The sequence below is a fragment of the Bombyx mandarina genome, chromosome 24 (genome assembly GCF_030267445.1).
Source record: "Bombyx mandarina strain Sakado chromosome 24, ASM3026744v2".
Taxonomy (NCBI): domain Eukaryota; kingdom Metazoa; phylum Arthropoda; class Insecta; order Lepidoptera; family Bombycidae; genus Bombyx; species Bombyx mandarina.
In genome coordinates this window covers 1838856-1853375 of record NC_143230.1, presented here as the reverse complement: position 1 = coordinate 1853375, position 14520 = coordinate 1838856, and the positions used below count along the sequence as shown (strand labels likewise).

At 37.6% G+C, this 14520-nt stretch overlaps 1 protein-coding gene across 1 annotated transcript; it reads right to left on the bottom strand.

Annotated features, from left to right (window-relative positions):
- Positions 1-7: 7 nt before the first annotated feature.
- On the bottom strand, positions 8-8602 carry LOC114249813 (chitooligosaccharidolytic beta-N-acetylglucosaminidase). The gene is made up of 10 exons (XM_028183527.2): positions 8525-8602; positions 7803-7978; positions 6559-6770; positions 5542-5886; positions 4784-4901; positions 3891-4049; positions 2050-3384; positions 1266-1366; positions 1065-1182; positions 8-443 (listed from the first exon to the last, which is right to left on the bottom strand). Exons 1-10 carry the CDS (start codon positions 8600-8602, stop codon positions 350-352), a joined length of 2736 nt encoding a protein of 911 aa, XP_028039328.2. The 3' UTR covers positions 8-349.
- Positions 8603-14520: the final 5918 nt, after the last annotated feature.

The window sequence follows — 14520 nt, the reverse complement described above, 5'->3', positions numbered from 1 at the left end:
TTCCATTTTATCTAAATACTAGCGACCCGCCCTCGCTTCGCTTCGGAAACTGTAATTTATTATTGATTTCTCCACTATTTAATGGATGTTATTATACATATAAACCTTCCTCTTCAATCACTCTATCTATAAAAAAAAAACCGCATCAAAATCCGTTGCGTAGTTTTAAAGATTTAAGCATACATAGGGACAGACAGATATAGGGACAGAGAAAGCGACTTTGTTTTATACTATGTAGTGATTTAGTTTATATTTAGCAAGCAATTTGTTTTATGCATGCGATGAACGCATCCGAGTTAAATTTCATGTTGGTCTGTCCGATTGGAATTTATATCTTTCCCTCCAAATTCTATTGTAATTTCTTGAGACAAGTCCCAGGATTCAGAGTGCACCATACCGGCCAAATTGGCTGCATTTTAAAACCACGAAGTAGCATACGCCATCTGTTAAAGGATTTTTAATCAAAATGATTAACTCTTAGATGCGACTATGCCAATGTTCGATCCCGCAGGTAGGAGTCTAGTGATATAGGTGATGTCTTAACGTTGGTGGCGGCATTTCCGTTGTAGATGTCTTTGGGCTCCGATAACCACTTAACACGAGGTGGACCGTGAGCTCATCCACCCATCTAAGGAATAAAAAAAAGTACTTAAGGTAACACGAATGTCTTCCACTGTGAAGGAATAACAACGTGTAATAAAAATCATATCCAAAAGTTATTGAGACAATAATTTGCGTGGTCTGGCACTAGGGCGTCTTATGAACCGTTGTAGCAAATCCGATGCCAAAGCAATCATGAGTTTCGATTTGAAGAGTGGATCAGCCGTTGTAATGGAAAACGAATACTTAAAGCTCATGCTATAAGGTGGATGGCGGCATTTCCGTTTTCTGCAAAACTTTTAAGTATGCAGTATCATCACCACCCCAGACGTCTACTGTTGAACTTAAGCCTCCCCCAGGTTAACCATAGCGACCGATTCAATAGAACCCCCTGACTTTCAAAAGGACATCGGTCCACCTAGGGGAAAGCGTAGTTATGTTATATGAACATACATTTCAATTACCTGTGGTAATCTAATCTCACGTAGACTTCAGGATTTGGTGTAGTGTTCGCTATAATATCTGACCACAGTCTCTCGGCTACTGCGGCAGCACGTGGCCACAGGTGATAATCAAGATTTCCTATAAAATTGTAATTGTAATTTTAATTTATTTTTAATCTGCTTTACTATGAGGTCAAACTTCTTTTTCGACAAAATTCTTGCCTGAATCTACAAAATCGGTCCAAAGAACTGCCTCTCCACCTTCTATCGTGAACACGTCGATGTTTCGCCAAGATGTCCACGAGTACATTCCTTGCCAAGTACTGAATTTAAAAAAAAAACAGCAAATTTATCTAGTATCTTCTCTTCTCCAAAGAATACTAACGAAAGATTTTTGGTATAGTGTAATTAAGGGCTTTAATTGAACGATGCTGTGCGAGACGTTTCAATAAACGTAAACTGTCCAGAATATTAGCAAATTTTATATACCATCTCAGTCGTATGTTTTTATTACGTGTACAAAACCAATATGAAATTAAGTTTTATCTGACGAAACGCTAACGGCGAATCGCAATGAGAACACTTTTTGCGATCATAGGATTGAAATCTAGTAGTGAATTCTGCAAGCTACGACATGTTAGAAATTGTCTGCAGAAACTATTTTTCTCTAAAAAAATTATTTTTATTGCTTAGATGTGTGAACGAGCTCACAGCCTACCTGGTGTTAAGTGGTTACTGGAGCCCATAGAAATCTACAAAGTAAATGCGCCACCCACCTTGAGATTAAGTTCTAAGGTCTCAGGTATAGTTACAACGGCTGCCCCACCCTTCAAACCGAAACGCATTACTGCTTCACGGTAGAAATGGGCAGAAATGGTGGTACCTACCCGCACGGACTCACACGAGGTCCTACCACCAGTAATTACGCAAATTATAATTTTGCGGGTTATTCGAAGACGCCAAAACATCTTAAGTTATAGTTAATAAATAATAAATCAATACGAACCGGTATTTATAACATCTCTGTTTGAGCATTTCGCACGATAGATCCCATTTGTTTGAATGAATCACGCGAAACGTTCCCAAATAATCTCCAGAATCGGGATTCCACTGGTAAAGCTGCACTCCCAAATGCTCCCACGTTTTCGCCTCAAGAGTCCTGGTCAGATGTTTCGTATACCAGACTATGGGTAATTTCGGCATGAAGCCTTTATTGGCCATTCTTAGCCTATTCAGCGCTTTATCTAAAAACCCATCTCTATCCTCAATTAATGAAAAGCAATTCATCATGGTGAATACTCCATCACTTAAATGGAATATATCGTCCACTTCAGTGAGTGCAATGATTTCGGCGTATATTAATTGTAATACATCAAAAATTGACTCTCTCATATTCAATCTAAGACACAATAAGTTATCGCACGTGTAATTCGCATTTTTCGCCGGGCAAGTCGCTTCGTTGTGCCAAAACCAAGGTCGTCCAACCGGCCCCGGTGCAGCCACTTCAATTAATACTCTAATTCCCCTAACTTTAGCCCTCGTCACTAAAGCTTTCACATCAGCTCTCGTATAAACCAAAGCTCTATCATAAGCACCGAACTCAAATAATTCTTTTAGCTTCGGTAAAAGCAACGGAAAGCTCGTTACATCGGATATCCTCCAGTGAAATGTATTTAATTTGCAAGCGGCCATTGTATCAATAGTTTTCATTAAATCTGGCATCGGTATATAATTTCTTCCTGTGTCAATCATGAGTCCTCTATATTTATGACTTGGCGCGTCCTTTACAATAATATGCGACAAAGTTATCAAATAGCCGGTCAGTTGATCTAGTAAAATCATCTGGTTCAATGTCTCTAAGCCATGTCTAACTCCACAGAAAGACGAGGAACTTAAATGTATGGTAATAAAATCAAAATTGGTATTAACACTAATAGTGTACGCTTCGTCGGTATTCAGTCTCAGTCTTGGATCGGGATCTGTTTCGATATCTATAATAATATTCATCTTTTTGACGGGTAAATCACAGGTGCCATTTTTCATTTCTCTGCCTATCTTTTCCAATCGAGCTAAATCTCCAATGAAGAGTTTAAACGCTTCAGCTAAATGCCGATGCACGTTCTCTGAAGGTAACGATTGAAATTTGTATTCCAATTTTAGAATCGACATAGCCACTAATTTTTTACTGAACAACGTATAGCCGATCGGGTATGGCCAAAGCTGTGGTCCCATACACTGCAGAACGCATCTACTGTGCGAAACATAAATACGTTTTGATGTTGGCCGGTTTAGTTTTTGGCACAAATTTTCAACACATTCCCATGCATTTGGTCGGAATATCCTGTAAAGTCATAATATAGAATCCATAGGTGCGTTTGTTTTTTTTACCGACGCTGTATTATAGATTGCTAGTACTAATTCAGGACTTCATCTAACATTACCCGAGGCTTGATTAAACAACGATTAACCAATAAATTAACCAATTAATTAACGGCCGTCTGTTGTAGTGGTAAGTGACATGGTCACTACACAAGGGGGTCGCGGGTTCGAATCCCGCCAAGGGAAGATATTTGTATGATAAATATAAATGTCTTTTCCAGGGTTATGGATGTCTATTAAATATAATAAAAATCTTACATTTATATCCGTTATCTGGTACCTGTAACACAAGTTGTTTACGAACTTATCACGGGACCAGTTAACGTGGAGTGATTGTTAGTAAATATTTATTATTTATTTATTTATTTTATTTAATAGGTATTAAGTACCTAGATTGCAAAGTGACATTCAGATTACTTTACGTGTCTCTTCGTTATCAATCGATTTAAAGTATTAAAACCAAACCACCTTGCTTCATCGTCCATGAGCCTTCTTGTATCATATTTGTTGTGTTCTTTTTTCTTTAAAACGGCCAATGTTATTAAAACAGCCGCCAACAAGATTACAAATGTTAAACATCCCGCAAAAGCATATACATATGTTTTTCTAGAGAATTTGAGGTGCTTACTGAAAATAATGAAACGTACAGCTGTTAAAGCAATCTCTCGGTAAATGTTTTAATTTATGTATTTCATCTGTTTCAATATTTGTGAAACAATAAAAAAAAACAACCCGCAGAATATCACCAGGGAATCGTCGCTAGGTGGAAAAACAAAACGTGTCAAAATTGTTTTTGGTAAAAAAAATTCCGTTAAAACATGCCATCAGTTGCGAAGGCTGTAATCAGGTGAATTGCAAGAGGTCAGAGCTTGGAGAGGCAGAGCCAATGCTCGGACCCCGTTAGTGGGATAGCACATTGGCTCTCTTAAATCTTCTTGTCGGATTTGGCTGCAAGAGCATAGTGGACAACAATTTAAAATATGATAACATTTAAGTACTTTAGTCTTATGGACTTCTGACCTCCTCATTGTGATTTTAATTGCGATCAGACAAGAACTAACTGTAGAAGTGATAATTTTCATACCAGCACAGAAATCCTCATAGGTACTTTTAATTTTTGCAACTACCTGGAGATTGAACATTATCAGGTTAGATTTTTTAATAAGCATATGAAGTGAAAAATAGTCCACCAAATGCTCGAATACCAAATAAATATCTTACAAAGACTTGTACACGCGACTTGTACAGACTTGCACATTCTGATCGCAAATTGTACACGAAAATGAATCTCGTAGATCAAAAACGGACCACAAAATTTGGATGTGACAATAAAATCCGTAAAATCGATTGAGAATTTTTACAATTGGCATTTCCACGAACAAGGCTCGCCACAGCTCAGCGTCGATTGGCGGGGATCACCGCAGCACGGGCCGGAGATGCTGCATCTCGCACAATCACATTCGGTTTTACAACGATTGTCTGGAATTGGAATTATGAAACATTTAACTTAGCCGCCTTCAATGAGTTGCGAACTATTAAAATTCATTCTAATGCGACTGAAAATTTATTGTACGTGCGTAAAAACATTGAAGAATTCCCCAGAGTCTGCGATTTGCACAATGTGAACACTAGGAACAAACATAGGCTTGCGTTGCCGGCGGCTCGAATTAACATAATAAGCAACTCTTTTAGGGGGCTGGGTGTACAACTTTTCAACAAGATCCCACTAAACGTTCAATTACTACCTGTTCATAGATTTAAGAAAACTGTCAAGGAACGTTTGTGCAACAAGGCATATTATAAAGTTAAGGATTATTTACTAGATGGCACTACGTCGGAATGAGGCGCTCGCTCCTGGCCTTTTCATTTTTCATTATTAATATTTATTTTTTTAATTGTATTTTTTGACTTGTTTTTTCTTTTATTGTAAATATTTTTATTTATTTAAAAATAAAGAAAATATTTGAGAAACAAAAAAAAGAAATCTGCTGAGTTTGTTTTGTCACAAGTGTGTCATACTGACATCTAAGTTGAAATAAATGATTTTGAATTTGAATTTGAATTTGAAAAACTGGTGAACAAAAGCTGAACTAAGTAGCTATTTTCAAAATAAACTCACTCGATTCACAAGAGCCATCGTCGGAATTCCCAAATTTCTCAGTTCTGAATACACTGATATCCTTTTTTTCTGAAGCATCTTTATCAATGGCACTATCATTAGTAAGTACGGATTCTGTGACGTTAGAAAAAGTTGAAGCTTCTGGTACTGCAGACGGCAGAACTGTTAGTGGAGATATAAATTTAACAGCAGCGTCTTTTGAATCATCAGAATTTGAATTATCTTCAGAGCTGGATAATGGGTGGTACTGGGCCGATGGAGAAGTGACATTGGGCTTTTCTATTTGATTACGAGCAATTTGAATTGGTTTGTTTTTTTCTTGCTTCGATAAATTTTGTAGTGCATCTAAAATTCAAATAAATTGATAGATTGTGGTTTAATCGTCTCGTTTATTAATATGCTTCATTTAAATGCGCTGTTCAGGAAAATCCCGCGGTTCGTTTGGTGTTATATGGTTTAGAAATGTGAATACCACCATGTATGTACCTTGAGATATGGAGTCTACGAAGTTTCGTAATTATCGAATCAAAATCTAATGAAAGATCGGCCAGCAATCGGCCCGGGTTTGACTAGTAAAATAAAAACACAAGACAATTATGTATCACTTTCTCAATTGTTTGTCAATTGGATTTTTTGGGATTTTCGGATCGGTTTGGGGTTAAAAATAAGATAATTCGGAAATAGGCAGTTACTTAATAAATATTTCCATAATAAAACGAAAAAGAAAAAATTGTACTTAAAATAAATCTAAATCTTATAGTCTCAGTGAATATGGTCGTATTTTGGTCATTAGGCGAATACTATAATAGCAATTATTATAAAAACTATGTACAATTTCTATTCTCATACTTTCATCGATTTTCGAGAGTCATAGACTATATTATGCCTACTTTTACGGTTGATAAGAAACTTTAAATGACGAGATCTTTTCTCGCTTGTTCAGTTATCGCTCGCCTAGGTTTGTTTGTATATCTACTTATTAAAACCTAATTAATTCCAATAGAAAAATAGTTCCACCATTTACAGCTGTTTCAACGTTATTAATAGTGACTTCCATATCGCTGAGTCTCTCGCAGAACTTCAATATAGTCTCCTGCTCGTCAATGGTTAAGTTCTTGCATATGTCATTGTCTATGTCGCCACTCCTAGAATTGCAGCAGCAGTAGTAAAGTAAGACCGATGCCATTATGTAAAGCTTTTTCTCCAGATTCATGGCTTCGGTTAAATACCTGTTTCAGATTAATTCAATGTATACTTCTCGAAGAGTTTCCAAGATTAGTAGCGTCCTCTCCTCAATTATCCCTCGCAAAGTCTACCTTAAGAATTTCCTTGATTTTCCCCAAAATTTGTGGACTGGATTTTATTTATTTATTTTCAGGAAATCACACAGATTGAATTAACATAATAGACTAACAAATAGAAAACATAAAGCCAGTTAAAGATACTCGCCAATAAAAACAAGTCAAAAGAAACAAAAAATATACCCATAGTATCATAATCCTACTAATTCATCTAGCTAGAGGGAGTTCTAATTTACAGCATAGAACAGCTCGCAGATAAGCTGCTTCCATCTCGAGATGGGCTGTCAAATTATGATGTGGTTGGTTCTATGGACACGGGCACCCTGCTTGTCTACCAAGAATACCTTCCTTCCGGTTGATACAGATGTTGGCTGAGCATGCTAGCAACGGGCAATAAAAATAGGGAATTGGAGCTAAACTAAGGATAAAGTGCCATTAATGCAAATCCAGAGCAGCTTCCAGTCGTAACCCACTTACCGACATCGAAATTTAGCTATAGCCAGTGCATCATTTTGCAAAAGTGCCATTAGAGATAACGCTATATTCTCTTTGCATACCACCCAGTGGTGTTCGAACCAGGGTTAGTTTTTATTTATTTATTGCTTAGATGGGTAGACGAGCTCACAGCCCACCTGGTGTTAAGTGGTTGCTGGAGCCCATAGACATCTACGACGTAAATGCGCCACCCACCTTGAGATATAAGTTCTAAGGTCTCAAGTATAGTTACAACGGCTGCCCCACCCTTCAAACCGAAACGCATTACTGCTTCACGGCAGAAATAGGTGGGGTAGTGGTACCTACCCGCGCGGACTCTCAAGAGGTCCTACCACCAGTAAAAAGTAGTTGAGGGATAGGTTTCAAATGATGGCCCCTCTAGCAGTTTAGGTTTTTCTGTATACCGATTTGAAGACAGACGAGGAAAACGATAAGGAAAATGACAAACGACTTAAAAAAAATCACCTTAATCTCAGTATAGGGTATTTATATCTGATGAAAGGTTCAACATCATCTGTACACAGAATGGCTCTATCGAGATCGTTCGTGCAAATATCATGTTTATATTTATCTATAATACTTAGCAGACATTTTGGTGTTAGTTGTTCAACTCTGGGCTCTTGGACGGTGCATTTATTGATCTGTGAACAGATTAGGGAATTTGAAGTTTTGGGCTATGCAACAAGCAGTCTCCCCGTTTCGCGATCTGAGGAAGCGATATATGTTAGTAATTGACCGTAAAACAAAAAGGTTGTGTCGTAGTATTGAGGAAATACTTAGAAAGGAAGTTCGTTCAATAGTAAAATCGTACACGGCAAAATGTTCTTTGGAAACTTTGGAAACTGGTGGTAGGACCTCTCGTGAGTCCGCGCGGGTAGGTACCACAACCCTGCCTATTTCGGCCGTGAAGCAGTAATGCGTTTCGGCTTGAAGGGTGGGGCAGCCGTTGTAACTATACTTGAGACCTTAGAACTCATATCTCAAAGTAGGTGGCGGTATTTACGTCGTAGATGTCTATGGGCTCCAGTAACCCACCCATCAAAGCAATAAAAAAACGCAATGTGTCCTCAACTAGCAGGGATGATAAAATGCCTGTATCATCCAATATTTTTACAGAACAAATGGCACAAAAGACCAAGAGAAAACGTCACTTCGTAGACCCAAAAAACAACGTAATATAAACTCACCCAATTCAAAAGTATTTGTGTCCATTTACCCTCAATTAATTCTATTTTGCAATCCGAACACGATGCATCGGAATCCATTGTTACAATCGGTTGTGTGTTTATCAATAAAATAATAAACTGTCATTACATAGAGTATTTGAACGTGATTTAAAACATATTTAGACGTATTTTGTACATTAATCTATTGTGTCATGTCATTATAATTACTTTTTCATCTATGAATTTCTTGTTCTTTCACAACTCTGTAGTTAAAGACAATCTGGCCAAAAACCTTTTCTGGAGAAAACCGAATCGTTTTGATAGCAATACACAAAGTGGTTGTGGTAAACGCAGTTTTTTTTTCAATTCCATTTCTCCAATTGAGTCTCTTATTATTAACACTATAAATAAATATTTACTATAAAACGTCCTACATTTGTGAAAGAAAAAGATCTGACAGTCCACGTGGTTTATCATAAAATTAGATGAAATCCAGTCAGAAAGCGTTCCTAGAATTCTGTCTAGAGTAATGAATATCGCACCTAGAATCATGTTCCGTGTTTCCAAAAATAATTTAACAGTTGCATCTCACAGAGTCACGCACTGGTGATCACGAGACCAATATTTTCAAAACGAATCGATCGGTAAGGTAACAAAAACACCTTAGTCACATTTTATTTATAGGTCATTTTAGGGGGTGTCGTGTGCTTGAAACGCCACTATTATTTGAATAACAATCCATAAGTTTGCAAGTGATGTAATTTCCATTGGAGAAAATGCGTGTTTGCCAATACTACAGCACTGCAAGTAACCTGGTGCTTTTAGGTGCATACCTTAAGCGTTCAGCGAGTAAACTAACCCATAGACACAGCCCACTGAGTTTCCCGCCAGATCTTCTCAGCGGGTCGCGTTTCCGATCCGATGTTAGATTCCGGGAAGCACTGCTCTTGCTAGGGCTAATGTTAGCAACGCCCCCAGGATAGAGCCTCGAGAACTCACCTACTCGTTAGGTTACGCTGGCATAGCTTCACAAGACTACCAGCTTAGGTAGGGAAAAAAAGTGAGTTACCTCGAAGGGTTATTCTGGCTACACCTCTTTTTTCGCTGCCTAGTCGTTGGTAGCCTGAAGGGTTATTCCAGCTTCGCGTAGACCGGCAGGCGAGCTCCCGAGGCTCAGTCTGGGAGACTTGCAGGGACCGCAAATGTCCCCATAGCAACTAATAATTATAATATGTATGTGTTAGCGGTAATTATATTGCAATGATGCTACGCCAGTCTCGGGATTGTCGTGCTGTCGATAGTACGTTAGGTTGTAATGCCAATATACGTTAGTCACTTAACTGAACACGTGTCTTATAATCCTTGCCCGATATAGAGACTCAACAGACTTTACTAACAACTAGCAAGGGCAGCGCTTTGCTAAATCTACCACCGGATCGGAATTGCGCCCCCCTAACAAGATCCGGCGAGAAACTCAGTCGGCTGTGCCTGTGGATTAAGTTGCACTTCGAGCCGTGACCAGTGCTTGTTATGCCTTTCTGTCTATCAGCTCACAGATGTCCACGGCTGGACATAGACCACACCTAAGCCTCGCGACAAGGATTGGTCCTGGGCTGGTTGCATCCGGATCCCCGCGTACCTTAATAGGTCGTCAGTCTAGCTTGTAAGATGCCTATCCACGCCACGTCTTCCGGTACGCGGACGACACTCGAGAACTCCTCGGCTCCAGCAGCCATTCGTTCTACGAGCACTAGTATGCCTAAAAACTAACAGCTGCCCGAACGCCTCCGAAGAAGACCTAACAAGTCAAAAGTAGGCAGCGGCTTGGCTCTGCGCCTAGCATTGGTGAAGTCCTTCGGGGACGGTAACCACTTACCATCAGGGGGGCCGTATGCTCATCTGCCTAAAAGGGCAATAAAAAAAAATAAAAAACAAAATTTTTAAAAAAATTTGTCTACTACCGGATCGGAATCGCTACCCGCTGAGAAGATCATGCCTAAAAGCATAGAAATTACATACCTGTAACAAAGTTTACTAATTCAAACAATGTTGACATAAACAATTACTATGGTATAAATTACAGAATACAGGTTGGTGTTCTGTTTTCACAGCTAACTAAATCTAAATGTGTCTTTTAATCAGCTTAATGATTGCAAAAGAAACCCATTTAATAATCACAAAACGCGTCACGTTTTTTTGTTTTTAAATCTTTCGCAATCTTATATAATGATTAGTTAAAGTTTTTTTTTTTTTTGTCTAGTGAACTTTATCTGTTGAGTACGATTATATTATATTTTTATTATTGTAAATTGGATATCTCTTGCCACTTCGCAACCTCTGCTAACAAGATTAAGCTATGCCTTCGAATTTAATTAAAAATAATCATAAATTTTTGTACAATACTTATGATACTTAAGATCTAAAGCGTGAATGTATGTTTTAACTCAGGCTGGATGAACGAGCTCACGGCCCATCTGATAATATGTCAAGGCGTGAAAAGCTATTAGGTTTATACGACATTTTTGCAACTTTACAAGAGAGCCATTTAAAGATTAAAATTTGAAAAAAAAATTATAACAAAAACACTTCTTCGGTTAATGAAATGATGTAAAAACAATTGGAAGTTCGATTAAAAGCATCGAACTGTTGATGGTAATCTATACTAATATTATAAAGAGGACAGATTTGTTTGTTTGTTTGTATTGAATAGGCTCCGAAACTACTGAACCGATTTGAAAAATTCTTTCACTGTTTGGAAGCCACACTATTTCCGAGTGACATAGGCTATATGAGTCGTCTATTATCAAAGGTGGCAATCTGTGCATTTGGACAAAAAAAAATTATTGATATGTCAATACAGATTGATTTGAATATAATCGTCTCCTTCAAAGAATACGGTTCAAAACCTGCATTAAATAATGGTTAATACTTAACCTGTTATTTATCTAAGATGTCGTTCAGAATAGTTTTGTAACTGCCAATGGAATACAAAGTCAATAATTCGTTTTTCTGATTTACCAATAATTGTCCAAAAGTCACATTGCCGCCTTTGATAATAGTCGACTCATATAATCTTTTTTGAAAAAAAAATTAGGGAACCTTATTAAAACTCCAATAATGTAACCCAAGGTATAAAAGAATTACCTAAAATATTCTTTACATCGCGTGCCCTGCGAAAACTATTGATGATAGAATAAAATAATGGACTACGACTTTGTAGAACACATTATTATTTACAAAAAGTGTCGCGGCAGCATACGTCTAACTATTATATTTATGCCGCAATAAGCGTTCTTTTATTAAAAAAAATAAAACAACGTCAAATATCGTTGAAATTTTTGTTGAAGACACGAGCGGAGCCGGAGCGGGCCGCTAGTGTCAAATAAAACGGACCTTTAATTACAAAACGTAAAAACGAGATTGTGGTATCATCTCAAACAATTCCTCAGAGCACTCCTCATGGAACATACGGTACAAAATACAGAGGGAACCGAAGTCCCTCCGCAGACCCAGAGGTTCGAGGCCTATTCCAATTTTGATAAGGCATGATACTGGTGGTAGGACCTCTTGTGAGTCCGCACGGGTCGGTACCACCTGCTTATTTCTGCCGTGAAGCAGTAATGCATTTCGGTTTGAAGGGCGGGGCAGCCATTGTAATTATACTTGAGACTATATCTCAAGGTGGATGGCGCATTTACGTTATAGATGTATATGGGCTCTTAAGTAACCACTTAACACCACGTGGGCTGTGAGCTCGTCCACCCATCTTAGCATCTATAAGAATTAAAAAAAAAATGGCCAGGTGGAACACGTGGGTTGTGCGATTGCGCCAAGTTATGTAATATCGTCTTAACAACATTATTTCCGTCGACCCGTGATTAGATTGTTAGTCTTAATTGGCCACTAATAATTTTGTCAATCGATGGCATTAAAAAATTATGATGTCATTAGTGAAGCCGCATACAAAATTACCTTTGATTTAATCATCCGTGAAGTCACCATATCCTAAAACATAACACCGGTGTGTTCATATATCGAGCGATGCATCTGGTGTTCAAACCACCACATCTCGGTATTATATTCTTAAGGAAATAGACAGGAAAATGTAGGACGTATTCATTATTCTCCTGTCCTTCTCCCTTTACTGGTGGTAGGACATTTTGTGAGTCCGCACGAGTAGGTACCACCGTCCTGCCTAGTTCTGCCATGAAGCAGTTATGCGTTTCGGTTTGAAGGGCGGCGCAGCCTTTGTAACTATACTGAGATCTTAGAACTTATATCCCAAAGTGAGTGGCGCATTTACGTTGTATATGTCTATGAGCTCCAGTAACCACTTAACACCAGGTGGGCTGTGAGTTCGTCCACCCATCTAAGCCATAAAAAAAACATACAAAAAGTGTCACGACAGCATATGTCTAACTATTATAGTTATGCCGCAATAAGTGTTCTTTTATTTAAAAAAATAAAACAACGCCAAATATCGTTGAAATTTTTGTTAAAGACCCGAGCGGAGCCGGAGCGGGCCGCTAGTTTATTATAAACATTAAATTTTAGATTTCCAAATACCAATAAGAAAAAATTAACAATTATTCGTTTTTTTTTTATATATTATTTAACCTGTATATTAAAGGATAATAATTTAAGTATATACTATACCCAGTTATCAGTGTAATTATTATATGGTAATAACTAGCGACCCGCCCTCGCTTCGCTTCGGAAACATTAAAACACACATGAAACCAAAAAAATAAAATAAAAATAAAATAAAATAAAGTAGCCTATGTTCATCAGGGACAATGTCGGCTTCTAATGGAAAAATAATTTTTCAAATCGGTCCAGTAGTTTCGGAGCCTATTCGAAACAAACAAACAAACAAATCTTTCCTCTTTATAATATTAGTATAGAGTATAGATATAGATATACTATGCTTGTTTCTTATACCAGCACAATTATAAAGTTGGGTTTTATTCTTGGTTTCCCCATTGCAAGCTTTACGTAAGGGAATTTATTTCGTAAGGGTTCAGGCCAGTGCTTCCCAAACTTTTTCGTTTGCGGACCCCTTTTAATAAAACTTTTCATTAATTAGCACCCTTCCCTTCCCTGATGACGCCATACCTAAAAATCGGCTTCTATTAAATAAGTTATTAGTTAAAAAGGACTAGAGGTCCCGCAGTAGTCGAAATTCGACTATAATTAATTGAAATTGTAAGTTTGTACACTATTATAATTGTATTTTATACTTCTATAATCACAAATTTCGCCAAGACTACGCTATAAAAAATATTAACAAAAACAAACAATATTTAATCTATTCTCAATTTGACCACAGACGTCAAGAACAAAAGTTTGACAATAAATAGTATGCATGCGTGTGTTCGTCAAATACATGGTATGTAGTGTGTGTAATGTTTTCTTTATTGATTTAATGTATCTTTTATGCATTATTAAAAAAAAAATTAGCATTGTGCACTTCTTTATAAGTGTGGAAAATTTCATACTCCTCCGTCTGCGCAATTTTCGTAAAAAGGGATACAAAGTTTTTGCTTCACGTATTAATATATAGATTTATCTATAGTGTATTTTCGGCGAAATCGGTTATAGATTAGATTTTATTATAGAAGTATAATAGTGTTTGACAATAGAACTTTTTTTTTTATAACTTAGATGGGTGGTCGAGTTTACAGCTCACCTGGTGTTAAGTGTTTACTGGAGCCCATAGACATCTACAACGTAAATGCGCCACCCACCATGAGATATAAGTTCTAAGGTCTCGAGTATAGTTACAACGGCTGCCCCACCCATCAAACCGAAACGCATTACTGTTTCACGGCAGAAATAGGCAAGGTGGTGGTACCTACCCGTGCGGACTCACAAGAGGTCCTACCACCAGTAAAGCTCTTCGAAAATGGACAAGTCTCCCCTCATAATAGACCAGAAAGGTTCAGCATCCATTAAATTTTTCAAGAACGAAAAAACTATTGTAAATACAAATGGCGACTTATAAAAACCCGATGCTT

Excerpts from the sequence above, each read along its gene's own strand:
- LOC114249813 (XM_028183527.2), bottom strand. The coding sequence starts at position 8,602 with ATGGATTCCGATGCATCGTGTTCGGATTGCAAAATAGAATTAATTGAG. Across the intron at positions 1,367-2,049 it reads CAGAGATGTTATAAATACCG|TACTTGGCAAGGAATGTACT; the intron begins GTTCGTATTGAT and ends TTTTAAATTCAG. Across the intron at positions 444-1,064 it reads GTGAGATTAGATTACCACAG|ATGGCGTATGCTACTTCGTG; the intron begins GTAATTGAAATG and ends ATCCTTTAACAG.